Here is a 16,399-nt window from a genome sequence, read left to right as displayed (position 1 = left end):
AGGCGACTTGGTTTTACACAAGCGATGGATAGATTTGATCATGGCTTATGCGTCTCTAGTGTAAGCTACGAATATGGTTTAATTCGGATGAGACGGAGACGATTACACCTACAAGGGGCTTGCGTGCGGTGACCCTCTCTCGCCGTATCTATTTTTGCTTTGTGCCGAGGGACTCTCAAGCTTGTTAACACACGAGGAAGAAGCTGGGAATTTACAGGGAGTCAAGGTGTGTCGTGGGGCACCGTCGGTATCCCACTTACTCTTTGCCGACGATTCTCTGATTTTGATGAAGGCTAATGCAACCACTCTTCGGAAAGTGTTGACCATGTATTGTGCCAGCTCGGGACAGTTAATAAGTGAACCAAAGTCCAGTAATTTTTTCAGTCCGAATACACTGGCAGAGAATAAGGAGGCAGTGTGTAACATACTGGATATCAACGTGGAAGCACTAACCGATAAATATTTGGGGCTGCCATCTCATGTGGGAGTTGAACGGACAGATTGTTTTCAGCACCTAGTTGATCGTGTATGCCAAATCATCAATGGGTGGAACGCGAAGAATTTGTCTATGGGTGGCAAAGAAATATTACTCAAAGCCGTAGCCCAAGCAATCCCAACTTATGCAATGTCAGTTTTTAAACTTCCAAAAGGGATTTGTAAAGGAATCTCTTCAGCTATTGCTCGATATTGGTGGGGTGAAAAGGAGGGAAAAAAAGCTATGCATTGGTATTCTTGGTGGAAAATGTGCACTCCAAAGAAGCATGGTGGGATGGGTTTAGGGATTTGCATTGTTTCAATCTAGCAATGTTGGCCAAACAGATTTGGAGGTTGATTGATGAACCTGAATCTTTGTGTGCTCAAGTGTTAAGAGCAAAGTACTACCCTTCGCGTGATATTTTGAGAGCTGAACCGAAGAAGGGGTCCTCGTTTACATGGCAAAGTCTCGATGGCCGGCATGGGAACTTTCAAGAGAGGATATATTTGGCGTGTTGGGAGTGGCACAAGCGTCAATGTGTGGAATGATCCATGGTTGCCAAATAGTCCTACGCGGAAGGTAATTACAAGGCAAGGAGGGAGAATAATTAGCAAGGTGGAGGAGCTCATAGATCCAGTGACCGGTAACTGGGATACACAGATGTTGGTGGATAATTTTTATCCCGTGGATGTACAAAGAATACAAGCTATACCTTTGTCACCGTGGGATTCAGAGGATATAGTAGCATGGCACTACACAAAAAATGACGTATTTTCTGTTAAGTCGGCCTACCATTTGGAATGGCAACACCAATATGCCAGCCGGACACGAAGATGGGATGAGCCAAGTGGATCCACGTTAAACCCAGTTTGGCAGAATGTATGGAAGCTTACAGTACCGGCGAAGGTTAAAAATTTTGTTTGGAGGGCTCTGCATGGTATAATCCCGTGCATGTGCACCCTCGCAAACCGGCATATTGAAAGAAGTGGACAGTGTCTGTATGTGCATGGGGAGCGGAAGATATTCTACATATGTTGTTCAAATGTGACCGTGCTCGTGAAGTCTGGCAAGCTCTTGGATTAGATCAACAAGTCCAATTTGCAGCACAGCTAGACCTATCGGGTAGTTCAGTATTGGAACATATGTTGAATACAAAACATGCGATACCTAGCTTGGGGTCTTTACCGGGGAAGGAGATACTAGCCACAGCTGCGTGGTTCATCTGGTGGAGGCGACGTGAGATGAAACATCAGGGGGAGGCTCCACCACCGAGCCGAATAGCTCTATCAATAAAAGCTATGGTGGCTAATGCTCTGAAAGTGAAGAAGAATAAGTCGGCCAGGATAAAAATGGGTTGGTCTAAACCACCGGCCGGGTTTATGAAGCTAAATACAGATGCAACTGTAAACGTAGAAACTAGAAGGGCATCCACGGGATGTGTTATAAGAGATGCAAGCGGACAGTTTGTGGCAGCCTGTAGAAATGAGATCGACGGAGTGATCGATCTAACCACAGCTGAGGCGCAGGCAGTCCGTGATGGTCTACGCCTGGCTGAACGTGTAGGCTGCACCCGTATCTATGTCGAAACTGATTCCATGAACGTAGTCACAGCTTTTGAAGACCCGACAAGCAACATGATAGTAGGCATGGCGTACTTGGATGAGTGTCGAACGATCATGGCAGGGTTCGCGTCGACACGATTGACCCACTGTCAGCGAGAAGCAAACCAAGCGGCAGATTTAATAGCAAAATCAGTAGATGTTTCTAATAGCAACTTTTGGCTAGAAGAGCCGCCTTTGTTTCTTGTTTCACAATTGGTGGAAGATGTAACCTTTTTTGTGTAACAATAAAGGTTACTAATTGTTTCAAAAAAAGAAGATAATTGCAGTCCGGATCAAAAGACGCCAAACTTTGAAAATTCATAATAGTAATGGAGAGCACGCTACAAAAAAGTTGTAAAAAATAAGACCTACGCTTATGTTTGGGTCGTGAGCCCCTACTGATTCCTGAATTTCAAATTGCACAGGCACATGCAGCAAAGCCTTTGCTGTTCTTGAAAGATTCTGGCGTGCCGAGTGACTTGTTTATATCATCAGGACAGGCGCTTGCACGTGATCCACAAATATTACTCCGTCCAGTCCAGGTCAATGCATCGAGAGAAGGACGAGGAGACGACGACGCACCCGATGCCGGAGCAGAGCAAGAAGCGGCGGCAGCGCAAGCGGACGGCGGCGGCCACGCTGCTTCTCGCATACGCGGCGCTTGCCATGGAGCGCGCCGACGCGGCTCTGCTCCCGTCGGTGTACAGGGAGATCGGCGCTGCGCTACAGGCCTCGCCCACCGCGCTCGGCTCCATCGCGCTCTCCCGCTCCGTCGTGCAGGCGGCGTGCTACCCGCTCGCCGCCTACCTGGCCGCGCGCCACGACCGGCTCACCGTGATCGCCCTCGGCGCCTTCCTCTGGGCTGCGGCCACCTTGCTCATCGGCCTCTCCACCACCTTCGCGCAGGCCGGTGAATCTTGCACGTTTCCATTCATCCTCGTCGTACGTTCGTCTGTGCTTCGTAACAGAGGAGCTCAAATTCAAATCTATCGGATGATGCAATATTGCAGATGGCGGTGACAGCGGCGCTGAACGGCGTCGGGCTGGCGCTGCAGATCCCGGCGATCTTCGCCTTCGTCGCGGACTCTATCGACGGCTCGAACAGGGGCATGGCCTTCGGGTGGCTCATGGTGGCCAGCAAGGCCGGCACCGTGGGCGGCACCACCCTGGGCCTCCTCATGGCGCCCACCTCGTTCTTCGGCGTTCCAGGTTGGCGGCTCGCCTTCCTCCTGCTCGCCGCCATGGGGGCGGCGGTCGGCGTGTCCATCCGCGCGTTCGCGGCCGCCGGCAGCAAGGCCCAGCCCAGGGCCGCCAAGACGGTGCGGCAGGAGCTGCAGGAGTTCGTGAGGGAGGCGAAGGCCGTGCTACGAATCCCGTCGTTCCAGGTCATCGTGGCGCAGGGGCTCACGGGCTCGTTCCCCTGGTCGGCGCTGTCCTTCACGGCCATGTGGCTGGAGCTCGTCGGGTTCTCCCACGGCGAGACGGCGGCGCTGATCACCCTGTTCAAGGTCGCCACCTCGCTGGGCGGCCTCTTCGGCGGCAAGATGGGGGACGTGCTCGCCGGGAGGCTCAAGAACTCGGGCCGCATCATCCTCTCGCAGATCAGCTCCGGGTCTGCCATCCCACTCTGCGCCGTCCTGCTGCTCGCGCTCCCGAGCAACCCGGCGAGCTTCGCCAAGCACGGCGCCGCGCTGTTCGTCATGGGGTTCATGGCCTCCTGGAACACCTCGGCCACCAACAGCCCGATACTGGCGGAGATCGTGCCGCCGCGGTCGAGGACGACCGTGTTCGCGCTGGACCGGACGTTCGAGGCCGTGCTCGCCTCGTTCGCTCCCCCGGTGGTCGGCCTCCTCGCCGAGCGCATCTACGGCTACAAGCTGGTGCGCCGCCCTGATGCGGGCGGCGCCGAGCACGCCGCCTCCGTCGAGACGGACCGGCACAACGCGACCTCGCTCGCCAGGGCCCTGTACACCGCGATCGCCATCCCCATGGCGCTGTGCTGCCTCGTGTACTCGTTTCTGTATTGCACCTACCCCAGAGACAGAGACCTGGCGCGGGCTGAGACGGCGCGAGAGGGAGGTGGAGCCCGTCCCGGCGGCGACGGGTCCGACTCCGACGATGAAGGGGAGGACGAGAGGGAGCTGCTGCCGCAGTGAGCGGCGTTGACTGACCGCGGCAACACGAAGAGCAGCAAAAGTACAGTGTACGGAACCTCCAGTGCACTAAATCGTCACCTTTTATTGCAAATCAGTTCGATCTAAATGTGTCACTTGTGTGACACGTTTCCGGATCTAAATCGGTTCCCATGTGTCGAAGACACTTCCTGAATCTAAATTTCTAAATACAATGAAACCTAAAGATTTAATGCAGCACGAAACGTGCACGGGAGGCACGGTACAGTCACATTTCTGCGTGTCACACGTGGGGGAAACTGCTGGGCGTCCCCCGGATCTGATTTCCCAGCCCCCGGGTCACCAGCCGTCGGATCGGCCATCTTGAGCGGCCAGATCTGCTTTTACTGAATGTAGCAAAAAAACACCCCCCGCAGTAAAAAAATAACCCACTTTTGCTACATTATAGCAAAAAACGGTTCAGTCACAAAATCAAACAAAACGTCTAAGCTCATCGGAGTCTCGCCAGAGACCTCGTCGGAGAGCTCGTAGCAAAAAAATTGTGCCATTGTAGCAAAAATAGTTATCGTTGGATACATCGATGGGGAACTCGCCAGATACCTCGCCGGAGACTCACCGAAGACCTCGCTGGAGACCTCGTAGCAAAAATATTTTGCAATTGTAGCAACATCGCAAAAAAGAAGTAGCAAAAAAAATAATTCCTATGTTGCAAATCCACGAAACATATGGCCACAAAATCCCCAAAACACAATCCCGCACGTAGCAACACATAACACCGTTGGAAGCAACCCCGACCACGGTTGGTAGCATCGTCGTGTGTCGTTTGCAGCACCCCATGCCGTCGACCAATGTAGCATCATCGCCAACCTATAGTAGCACCGTCGTCAACCTAGGGTAGCACCGCTAGTCTTCATACGCAGCATCGCATAAAAAGGAAAAGAGATGGACGTCATCATCAATAAAATTAGGCGAATTGGCATCCCTCCACCTGTAGCAACCCTAAACGCCTAAGGCAGTAGCAACGTCGGACGCTCAAGGTAGCAACACGTGAACCGCTAAACAGCAACTCCGGGGAGATGCGTGGGGACGGCACACAGGGAGCACTACCAGCTTGGTCTCCTTGAGCGCGACTCCTCCAGTGTCCTTATGGACCTCGACCTTGCTGCCCGCTCAATGGCTGCAGGGGAGGAGGGCGGCGAAGAGGTCGGCCGCTCGAAGAGGAGGTGGAGCTTGACCAGCGGCGGAGCTCGGCGTGGGGGCGGACGAGGGCCATACATGGACCGCTGCGCGCGGCGACGAAGTCGGCTTCGCTGGTGAGCTGGCCACAAGGGCACGGCGGTGTGCGGCCGGAGACGGGAACTGCTTCGGCTACGGAGCTGCGCCAGCTGATAGGAGCAAGCTAAAGACCGGGACAGCATCCCTACCGGCGACGGGGGAGGCACGCGGTCCGGCGGCGGGCACGGCGTGTGGTCTAGCGGCGGAGAAAGGCTGCAGAGCAGCGAGCTCGCGTGGTCAACGGGATGAAACGAGTGGATGAGAGAAAACAGAAGAGATAAGGTAGATCGGAGAAACAAGTGGAGGATGAAACAAGTGGGCCACGTGCGTGGGCCTACGAACCGCACGTTTGGCTCTGATGGATCGGAGATCGTACGGTTGCGCGTCCGGAGGTTGGAAGCGCGTGATCCCCGGGGGATTGGATCATTTTCCTAAAAAGAAAGTTAAGATGCGATATTTTGCGCTGAAGTCGCTGGTTCGCCGTCCCAGATGATTGCGGATGCGTGTCATTTCAAAGTTGAGACCACCCAGCAATAAACCTTCTTGGAGCCACTATTTTTCGATCGCCTTAGAAATAACAATCTCTCGATTGTGGCCATGGGATGAAACATGAAGATATTTCTATCTCTTTGTGGTTCCTAAGTAAATAAAAATCCATACAACGAGATTCGTGCAACCACAAAGAGTCGAAAATCCATACAACGAGATTCGACTCTTTGTGGTTGCACGAATCGTTGTATGGATTTTTATTTACTTAGGAATAGCTATATTTCCCGGTGACATCATAATAAGACCCACCGACAAAAAAAGACCCACTATTTCTTAATTTGTCAAACAGAGTTTTCTAAATTCTCAGATAATTTCCATAAACATATCCGAGGAATGATATACTATTAAGTTGATGTCATTTGATGTGGCCGACACTCGTGGTGTGTGACATTCTTCCTTTATCGTAATGCTTACATGGTAATTTTATGGCATGTGCATCGTTGGTACAAAAATGAGGCCATGGTCGGTCTGACAGTTTAGGAGGTTCCATGGCATCAATCACCTCCATAGAGCCGAGGCTTGACCGTCGCCATAGCTCCATGACAAACCCTAGAAAGTGAAAAATGACTGCTCCTTTGTATACAAGCGTTATTTCCAACATAACATATTTGACATTGGGTCACTTGATCATGTTGACGGTTGGTAGGATCTACAAGGTGGTGCTGGTGTGTGTCTCTGTGTGTGTGTGTGTCGGGGGGGGGGATCGGAGGGGATGCATCATTACTTTCCATGGTAGATGAACCGAATGCTACAATCACATAACGCCACCCTGTTTGTAGATTCACTTTATTGATCAATCAATATCAATGCAGAGTTCTTCCCGAGTAAGCTCTGGGATTACATCAACAGACTCAGATCGAGCCAACTTATGTGGTACCACATTCGACTTTCTACTAGAGAATTGAAACGAACAAGACTCAGAGTCCCTCGACAAGGCTTTGATACCGCCTACTACAATTCCAACATCAGAACGATCCCTAGACGCAGCACTGATGCGATCTATCATAGAAAGACAATCAGAAACCACTAAAATCCTCCCAAATCCATTGTTCCGAGTCATTGTCAGAGCATTCCGTTGATGATGTTGGCATCATACCATAGTTACATTTTTTCTAACCAGGGTCAAGCAAGCAGTTGAGAAATGCTTCTCTCCCGTGCACGGGGCCACCTTCTCTCTCCTTCCTTTTCTTCTCTTTCCGAGAGTTCTATATTCCCTCTCCATCACACTACTACGTCTATTTGTAAAACGTAAAACCTCCACAAATTTTGAATTATAAATTTAATTTTTTGAACCATTTAAATATTTGAGTTACTAGTGAAGGGAGCTTTAGAATGACGTCAATATTGAATATTTTTGATAGTTTCTGAAATCGTAATTCTGAAACTTAATGAAACATCGTAGTTACTTGGTGAAATTTGGTGAAATTTTTCTTTAAAACATTTTGTTTCACTATGTGTCAAACTAGGTTCACCAAAGTTAGAAGATATTTAGCAATTTACCGAGAGTCTAATTCGAGACACAATTTTTCGTACCTAGTTTCATTGAGTTTCATTGTGTATCATCATGTTTAAATGTGTTTCGAAATTCAAAATTTGAATTTCATCGAAAGGAACCATTTTAAGTTTGTTTAAAAAGATATAACTGAAAGAAATACACTGGTTGAAACGAAATGTTAATCTGATAGATATTTTAATAGGTATGTGTCTTTTAAGTTCAACATTACAAATTAAATTCAACGTTTAAGGTAGGGTATATGCAAAGATGTTTTTGATGTGTGATGAAACTCAAAGCAAAAATGAAACAACCAACGGCAGATACCTGCACGGTGCACGGTACATATGCCGCTCTCCTTCAGCACTCAGCAGTCATCACCTGTGTGAACTGCACGGCCGCGAATTGGCAACACTTACTCAAGTCTGGTCTATATAAAAGGCGGCCCTCCCCTTCCGCTGCTCCTTCCCCAACCCTTTCCTCCGGGCACGAACCCACTGCTAACAAAAATAAATCCCGCGTGTACAAATCTACCCTCCGCCACTGACCTAGATCATACCACCCGCCCCCCGCCGATCCGCCACCGCAAATCCCCACCCGATTTTCCCCCAATTATCTTGCTTCGATTCGTAGCGTGCTCTGCTAGGGTTGGGAGCCGATCGCGCCGCCGGGAGCCGATCGATAGGGCTAGGGTTAGAGCCGCAGCGCAGGGGAAATGGAGAAGAAGAAGGCGGCGGTGCCGCTGGTGTGCCACGGCCACTCGCGGCCCGTCGTGGACCTCTTCTACAGCCCCGTCACGCCCGACGGCTACTTCCTCATCAGCGCCAGCAAGGGTAAGCACAAGGCCGCCCTCTCCCCCCACCCCACCCCTGTAGGCGTCTGATGCGAGGGCAGCTACCTGCTGCGTGACTGATTCTAGCGCGCAGTGGATTGGTTGAGACGTCTGCGCCTGTGTGCCCGAGCGCTGTCTGAATGGATTCTGTTTTGGCGGATGTGTAATGACCAGTGCTTGTTGTTTTTGTCGAGATTTAGTGTTTCGTTTAGTTTTCTCGCTGCCAAATCTGTATGCACGGTTCTAGGTTACCGAATGTGCTGATATTGTATAGTTCGTAATTCTGTTGATAATTAGTACCGAGAGTCATGCGAACTTGTGATGCTTGAGATATGAAGGGTTTCAGTTAGTTTGGTTTATGGTCATTAAATGTATTAATATTGTGTGATTTTTCATTGTGGTGATAAGTAGTAGGACGACTACCGCACTACACATTTAGGTGAACTTATTAAGATGTCTGGGATGGGAAGGGTGGAATGGTTACCGGGACATCTCAGCAGTTTATGCCCCGATGGTGATGCTATTTAATGCGTTCATTTGGTATATCTGGTGCGTACACACTGCCATGTTGCTGAGTTCTTTCGCCACATTAGTCAGAGTTGGAGATGAAGCGTCTCAAAGTACTTAACACAGCAATCCTTGTTGTTCCAGTTGTGGTCTCTTAGTTTGTAGATGCGTCTCAGTTTTTTTTTATGCTTGCAGAAGTCTTAAGGATGCACTGCTAGTCACTCTATGCATGGTAGTAACTGTAAAGCAAGAAATCCCCCGCCCAGCCGACCACAGACACGCATGTCTACTTGTAGTAACTGTAAATCAAGAAATCCCCCGCCAGCCAACCACAGACACGCATGCCTACTTATAGTCTCTGAAGCTAGATGCCAGGTTTAAACAAGTACTAGGATGTATTACCTACATTATTGAGGGTTATTATATTGGACAAGAATTATTCTATTTTTACGTTGTCTGAACTCCAGATATTTGCAAGTAGTAATTTTAGGTAATTGTGTACCACATACAAGTTGATGCTGCATTGTTAGAACAACAAGGAGTGACATCTTGAGTATGTACGCACCAGATACACTAGATGAAGGCATTAAACAGCATCAACATCGCCATAAAAACTGAAATTACATGGTAGTAACTGTAAAACTGTAAATCAAGAAATCCCTTGCCCAGCCAACAACTCTCTCACACACATGCCTCATAGTTTTCAAAGCTAGATGCCGGATTTAAACAAGTATGATGGATTACCTACATTATTTATGGTTATTAAATTGGACAGAATTATTTCATTCCTGCACATTTTAAGGAAGTAGTGATTTCAGGTCTGTTCAAATGGAGGTTTGTAATTGTGTACCATGTACACGTTTTCTATCTCCTTTTCATGTTCCATACACACCATTAAGCTGCGGAAGTTGGCTGGAGTCAAATCGTGGTAGTATGAAAATGATGTTTGAGTCCATAGTTACAAGCATTATAAATATACTAAGGTACACACTGAAATGTATGGGTCTGATGAAACTGATAGAAAGCAAATTCCGGGTTATTGTCAATTCTACATACATTATAAGAAACAGGCTGTTTTATTCATAGATATGAGATGAAACTGGTCGAAACAAATACCGGGCAATGGTCAATTATACATACATTATAAGAAACTACCTATTTTATGCATAGATGTTACCTGATACATTACGGTTGCGTATTTGGATGTCTTAAACTCATACGGCAGCAGTACATATATCTGGTCATGAACTGTGGTTGTTAGATTCAAATCAAAATATTGTCGGATTGGTTAAAAGGGATGGTATCTGCATCCAATTACATCTCTTGCACATGGCATCCGATTTATTGTAGCAGATGACATCCCATCTATTTGCATGGCAATGCATGTATCTTCTAGATTCACGCTCCCTTGACTGTTAAGAGAGTTCATTAAATTTTGAATCACTTGATGAATGACCATAAAAGATGTTTTTAGTCTATTAGATAGATGAAGCAATAGCCAATACATGTCACCAGTTGCAAGCATTAGAACATTGTAACATAGTGACTTAACTTCTGCTTGATATCGTATTACAAATGCTGGAACCGGTGTGGCATATGGTTAGTGTAAACTGTAAAGCATATCACTTAAGATTGTATGCTGCAGCAAACTTAGCTATGCGTTGCAGAAATGTACTGTCTTATTTGATTGTTGGCTATCAAATATGTATCTAATATTGGTGTACTTACATTTACAGACTCGAATCCAATGCTTCGTAATGGTGAGACTGGAGATTGGATTGGGACTTTTGAAGGTCATAAAGGTGCTGTTTGGAGCTGTTGCCTTGACACAAATGCTCTGCGTGCTGCCTCTGGTTCTGCGGACTTTTCAGCGTATGATTTTCTTATCCATTGTTATTGATTCCAGTTAATTTGTTCACAAAGTAGAATACATCCTCATTACTGTACCGATTGATGCTTATCGTATGGATTGTGTTCCTTTTCCATGCGTAATACTTCCGAGTTGGTGATTCCATGTTCTCTTATTTGTGTTGCAACCTCTCCCTCCTTATCTTCTCCCAAAACCATTGTTCTTCTTAGGCAAAGGTGTCCGCTGTTGGCAGGGTTAGGATTAATGCCCAATTTTTGGTTTTATTGTTCACGAGGAGACTTAGCCTCGACTGCATTTTTAGGGTGGGGGCGGTGATAGTGCTTCTGGATGTGGGGGATTGAAGGGGCAGTACATAGGTGCGGCTGGTACATAAGCAAGTTAGGTTGGGAAGAGGTGGAGGTGGGAAGAGGGGCTACCTGTGCGGTGGAAACACTGGGATAACCGCAGTCAGCGGTGGGGTAGTTAGCATGACGGTGGAAGTAGAGAAAAGCAAGATGAAGAAAGGATTGATGGCTTTTAGGGCTGCACCAGTGTGTGACTGGTAGCAAAATAATTGCATGTTTTTCTATATATTTCATTGTTGCATCTTGATTTGGAATTTCGCATACTTATTCAACCAAATTTCACTTACAACCAGACTTATTTAACTGAACATGACTCTTAATTTTTTCTCTATTGTTTGCTTGCATACATGGTAAAAAAGGTCGAGTGACCGACTAGGTAAAATATAGTAAAACTTTGCATGCCAATGGGAAATATCCATTTTTAGATTCATAATGTGGTTAGAACCTGCAATCTGCTTTGTATTGTTACAATGGAGACAAGAGAATTGGCATAAAAACTTTAGGGTGCATGGAGTTCATATTTTCTCCTCCAGATAACAAATTCATAATTTAGAGGTCAATAGACTTGAGTGCATGTGGGTATACTACATCAATTGATAGGTAAAAGGAGCTATAAATATTTTATGGGCATTGCCAAGCAAAGCAGAAATGACAAAATAACTTTATTCCTTATCAGTGCTAAAGGCAAGGAACCGAGCATCATTCCTACTTCACAATTTATAGGACTGGGAACATGTAAAGGCTACCTTGTTTTGTTTTGAACCCCGTCAAAGCCACATAGGTGAGGTCTTAGGATACTAGAAACTTCACAATGAATAATGTGGGCATGAAGAATGGGGGAGAATATTATGGGTAGAAGTAGTAAGAAAACTTTGGGTATCATCTCATCTGTTTTCTACCATAAGTCTATGGAAGATCTAGGACTTAGAGGTGCAAGTGGGTCCCTATCAGGGTACACTCTACCCTCTTTAGTTCAAAAAAGTGAACTAGTTTTCTGAAAATGACGATGTCATTATAAAAGATAGTTCATTTTGTTGAACTAAAGAGGGTAGAGGGTACTTGCATCTATACTGGGACTCATTGCTGCAAAAGTGTAAGTCAGTTTAGGAGTTAATGGGCATCTATAAGTACGTCTTTGTTGATAACTTAGTCCATACCTTCCGACAATGAGATACATAGGGATGCTGACTGCTTTCTTAAATGTCTTCTGATGTCCCCCTCCTTTCCAAATTAAGTGTCACAGCTTTGTCTAGATACTGATGTATCTACACATTGAAATGCATCTAGATACATCCGTATCTAGACAAAGTTGTGACACTTAAACAGAGGTAGTAGATAGATATTCAAGTAGCAAAACTACGCTTACTAAAATGGATTCAGTATATGTCATAAGATATGCTGCAAATATGTGCAAAACAATCTGAACAAGCACGATTGCAAGAAATAAGCTAACCAGCAAACATAGTAGTTCTTGATGTTAACACTCAAAGATGTTCTTATATTCTTGAGTTTAGCTTGATCCTTTTATAGACATATGCCATTGACACATTCATTTCCTTTTTCTTCTCAGTAAAGTGTGGGACGCACTAACAGGAGATGAACTTCATTCATTTGAACACAAGCATATAGTCCGTGCATGTGCCTTTTCTAAGGTATTGCTTGTTCAAACTGATGCCCTGTTGTGTCCTTTTTTTTGTCCGGGATGTTGCTTGCTTTCACACCTCTATGGTCTACTGAATTAAATCCTGATGTAGTCTAATAGTAATACTCCTTGGTTATTCCTGCTGGAGATATATTGGGTATTAAAAGAAAACATATTGGTTTATTGAAATCTGGACCATTTTATGTGCTTTACCAATTGGAGTTGTCTTATATGAGCAGTCTAAACCTAATTAAATTGCAAATGCCACTGCAGGATACCCACCTGTTGCTTACTGGAGGTATGGAAAAGATTTTGCGTGTATATGATTTGAACCGTCCAGATGCTGCTCCAAAAGAACTAGCCAAATCACCTGCTTCTATCCGAACTGTCGCTTGGCTTCATAATGACCAAACTATATTGAGCTCCTGCACTGATACGGGTGGAGTAAGGTGTGTTTGCGTGTCTTTGTGGAAGAAATGCCTCAATTGAATATCCTAAACATCTAGATGCTTTTTTTATATAGTATTAGTGCATCTTGAATAACTACTTCGGTATTTAACAGGTTATGGGATGTGAGGAGTGAAAAAATTGTCCAAACTCTTGAAACCAAGGCACCTGTTACTAGTGCAGAAGTAAGCCAGGATGGCAGGTTCATCACCACAGCTGATGGCTCAAGTGTGAAATTTTGGGATGCTAATACGTAAGTCATTTCCTGTTGATATTAATCTGCATCATATGAATAAGATAAATTCCTTATCAGAACACCTTTTGGTGGTTATACTGCAGCTTTGGGCTTGTTAAAAGCTATGATATGTCGTTTACTGTGGAGTCGGCTTCACTTGAACCAAAGTCCGGGAGCAAGTTCATTGCTGGAGGAGAAGATATGTGGGTTCATGTATTTGATTTCGTCACCGGTGAAGAAATAAGTAAGTCAATTTATTTTAGCATTTAATCGTCCATGCTTGTCTCCAGTTCTACTGTGGTTTTGCATTATTCAAAATAAAACTATAGCACTAAGTTCTAAATTTGTTTGGTATCTTATTTATAGCTTCATTGTGTGTTCCAAGTCTATCTTAACCATGACGCTGAAATGTTGTATCTCCTTTGAATGTTGAGCTTTTGTTCTACATTTATATGGCTTTTCTTGTTGCACTTGTCTGAGAGAATTCTGCAGTTCTTTCACAACAAGACCATCCTGTAGTCACTGGTGCCTGATCATTTATTTCTGTTTTCACCTGTTGTCATTATTAGGCACATTTCTCGTACATCTTGATGCATAGCCATCTGATTCTATTTATGTTGAGTTGTTGACGTACTGTAATGTTATTGATTTGGTGGTGCTTTAATTGTATACTTTTTTGGATCGATCAATGCTGCTCTTATTTTTGTTTCCTTTTTTTATTCCATAACACTTATTCATCCTAACATACTATCTGATATTATTTTTACGCTGTGCAGCTTGTAACAAAGGACATCATGGCCCAGTTCACTGCGTCCGGTTCGCACCTGGGGGTGAATCATACGCGTCAGGGTCAGAAGATGGCACTATCCGAATCTGGCAGCTGAGCCCAGCTAACACAGACGCCGAGGAGGCAGCCGATGCAAACGGTAAACCAAAGGCTGGTGTAGAGGAGGTTACGTGTAAGATCGAAGGCTTCCACATTCCCAAGGAGGAGAAGGCCGAGGAGTAGGATTACATCGTTGGCCTGCATGGCCATCCTTCGTGCTTACCGACATAGCGTTGTCCAAGCTGCTCTTTGTGTTTCTTTCACCTTGCTCAAAGCTGTTTTCTGACGCAAGGGTGGATGGCCTGTATCATTGTCTGAGAGCAGTTAACTGCGCTGTGTGAAAAATCTTGTCCTATGATGAGCAAATGCTGGGGATTTTTTGTACGCTGAGAATAAACCACGCGTAGAACAGGGTTGGAACATGTGAAGTTTTGTATGCTGCTGATGAGGCGGTGACTGGATTAGATTCAAATGCCACATATTTTTTTGTCCGACATTTGTGTTGATGATGAAAAAGTGTTTTAAGAAATGGTGTTATTTTGGAATGCTGCGACACTCGGGGAGTTTGTTCTCATCTCATGTTTAAGCATTCTTGGTGCACCTGTGATACTGTGTGCAGATGCGTATGCCTTAGCCAGCTATAAGCTTGTCTCCCTGACATTGGAGTATTATAAACTGCTTCACAGTGGTAACACGGCCAGCTTGTCTTGGTACTATGGACGCATGGACGCGTTTGGTAGCCTGCATGTGATTCATGGTGTGATTTATGGCTCACTGCGCCCGTCTCGTTCCGGACGAGCTCCGATTCATGAATCACACATCGTTTGATAGGCTAGTTTGCATCGGGTGGCATCCAAGTGACACTTTGATTTGATCGTATGGTTTTTCTAGCCTCACCTATATGGCAACATGGTGACCTTACCTCACCTTACAAGATCATCATGTCACCGCTGTTCACAAGCTTCGGCACGTCGGCAATGGCATCGCTTGTCACGCCGGTCAAAAGCATCACCACGTTTTCGACCACGAAGACGTACACCACCATGACACCGTCGGTGACGCCGATCACAAACATCACCATATCGCCGACCACGAAGACGAACACCACCAGGACACCGTCGATCATGCGGTCACAAGCATGGGCACGTTGCCGACCACGAAGATGAACATCACCATGATTCCACCACCATGGATTATCACCTCTCACTTCTCACCTATCATCACCACGTCGCCGTTCATGAAAATGGCGAGCGAGAAGTTGAGCAAAAGTAGTCCAAACTTTACTCACACATACCTATAGATTACAGTTTATCTATCAGTTATATGTACATCAAAATAAAAAAAAATCCGTCAACATGAAAGTCATGCGAAATGGTGAGGTGAACCTACTCATCAAAGGGAATTTCAAAAGGTTAAACGTGTGCGACGAATTTGGCTCGCTTAAAACTTAATATATGAAATTGACGAGTTACGATCGACGAAACTCGAAACCGATCGTGGGAATTGATTCGTATCATCAACACGCATATTTTTCATGTACAACTTATTTCAATTCGGATCATATTTGTGTTGATTTGAGAGAGAGTGTGTGGAGTAGTTTAAGAGAGAGTGAGCGTAGGCAACAACTCGTGCAACCGTTGCCTCAGTGGAGCCAAAATGACGCGAGAATGGGCTAGCCCTGGAGAAATTGCCGATTTAGACGTTCCTCTAGATGCAGGCAAAAGACTGCTTTGAAAATCGTGCGATGCAACAACGTGGCGGACTGTAGAGAACCAAATAGCCCGTTCCACGTTCCAGCTCATGCAAAAAAAAAAAAAAAACTCACAGCCTACCAAACGCGCGTTCGATGCCCGACCGACGAGTTGCACGAGCACATGGGAATTGATAGATTGTGCGGCGAGCAGTCGAGATGAAGCGGGCAATTAGCACGACAGGGTAGTTAACTAGGGGAGTGAAATCTTCTCACTGATCTCGCCAACATACAAGTGTAGAGTATATCATCATCAAAAACGAGGTCCATGGGCACTAGCACCCAAGGCTTATTCTTGTAGAAAAAGCTCAATGAACCGCAAATCCACGTCCGAGAAGATTCAAACCCAAGTTACGGGGTAGCCACCAACTCAAGCTAACCATGTCATTCTCACGAGTATATCATCATCAACTAGTCCAAGA

The 16,399-nt window shown here is 46.0% G+C and overlaps 2 protein-coding genes across 2 annotated transcripts; both read left to right on the top strand.

The window, feature by feature from the left end:
* Positions 1-2,661: 2,661 nt before the first annotated feature.
* Positions 2,662-4,251, top strand: LOC124656784. The gene is made up of 2 exons (XM_047195468.1): positions 2,662-2,982; positions 3,087-4,251. The coding sequence occupies exons 1-2, from the start codon at positions 2,662-2,664 to the stop codon at positions 4,230-4,232; spliced, it is 1,467 nt and encodes a 488-aa protein (XP_047051424.1). The 3' UTR covers positions 4,233-4,251.
* A 3,737-nt stretch (positions 4,252-7,988) lies between these two features.
* Positions 7,989-14,699, top strand: LOC124655331 (serine-threonine kinase receptor-associated protein-like). The gene is made up of 7 exons (XM_047194245.1): positions 7,989-8,357; positions 10,600-10,735; positions 12,648-12,729; positions 12,993-13,168; positions 13,282-13,419; positions 13,506-13,645; positions 14,178-14,699. The coding sequence occupies exons 1-7, from the start codon at positions 8,240-8,242 to the stop codon at positions 14,408-14,410; spliced, it is 1,023 nt and encodes a 340-aa protein (XP_047050201.1). The 5' UTR covers positions 7,989-8,239; the 3' UTR covers positions 14,411-14,699.
* Positions 14,700-16,399: the final 1,700 nt, after the last annotated feature.

The sequence above is a fragment of the Lolium rigidum genome, chromosome 5, assembly GCF_022539505.1.
Source record: "Lolium rigidum isolate FL_2022 chromosome 5, APGP_CSIRO_Lrig_0.1, whole genome shotgun sequence".
Lineage (NCBI taxonomy): Eukaryota > Viridiplantae > Streptophyta > Magnoliopsida > Poales > Poaceae > Lolium > Lolium rigidum.
Note: the sequence above shows the minus strand (reverse complement) of the source record. Positions and strands in the feature narration are given on the sequence as shown.

Excerpts from the sequence above, each read along its gene's own strand:
- LOC124656784 (XM_047195468.1), top strand. The coding sequence starts at position 2,662 with ATGCCGGAGCAGAGCAAGAAGCGGCGGCAGCGCAAGCGGACGGCGGCG. Across the intron at positions 2,983-3,086 it reads TCTCCACCACCTTCGCGCAG|ATGGCGGTGACAGCGGCGCT; the intron begins GCCGGTGAATCT and ends GCAATATTGCAG.
- LOC124655331 (XM_047194245.1), top strand. The coding sequence starts at position 8,240 with ATGGAGAAGAAGAAGGCGGCGGTGCCGCTGGTGTGCCACGGCCACTCG. Across the intron at positions 13,169-13,281 it reads ACTGATACGGGTGGAGTAAG|GTTATGGGATGTGAGGAGTG; the intron begins GTGTGTTTGCGT and ends GGTATTTAACAG. Across the intron at positions 13,646-14,177 it reads CGTCACCGGTGAAGAAATAA|CTTGTAACAAAGGACATCAT; the intron begins GTAAGTCAATTT and ends TACGCTGTGCAG.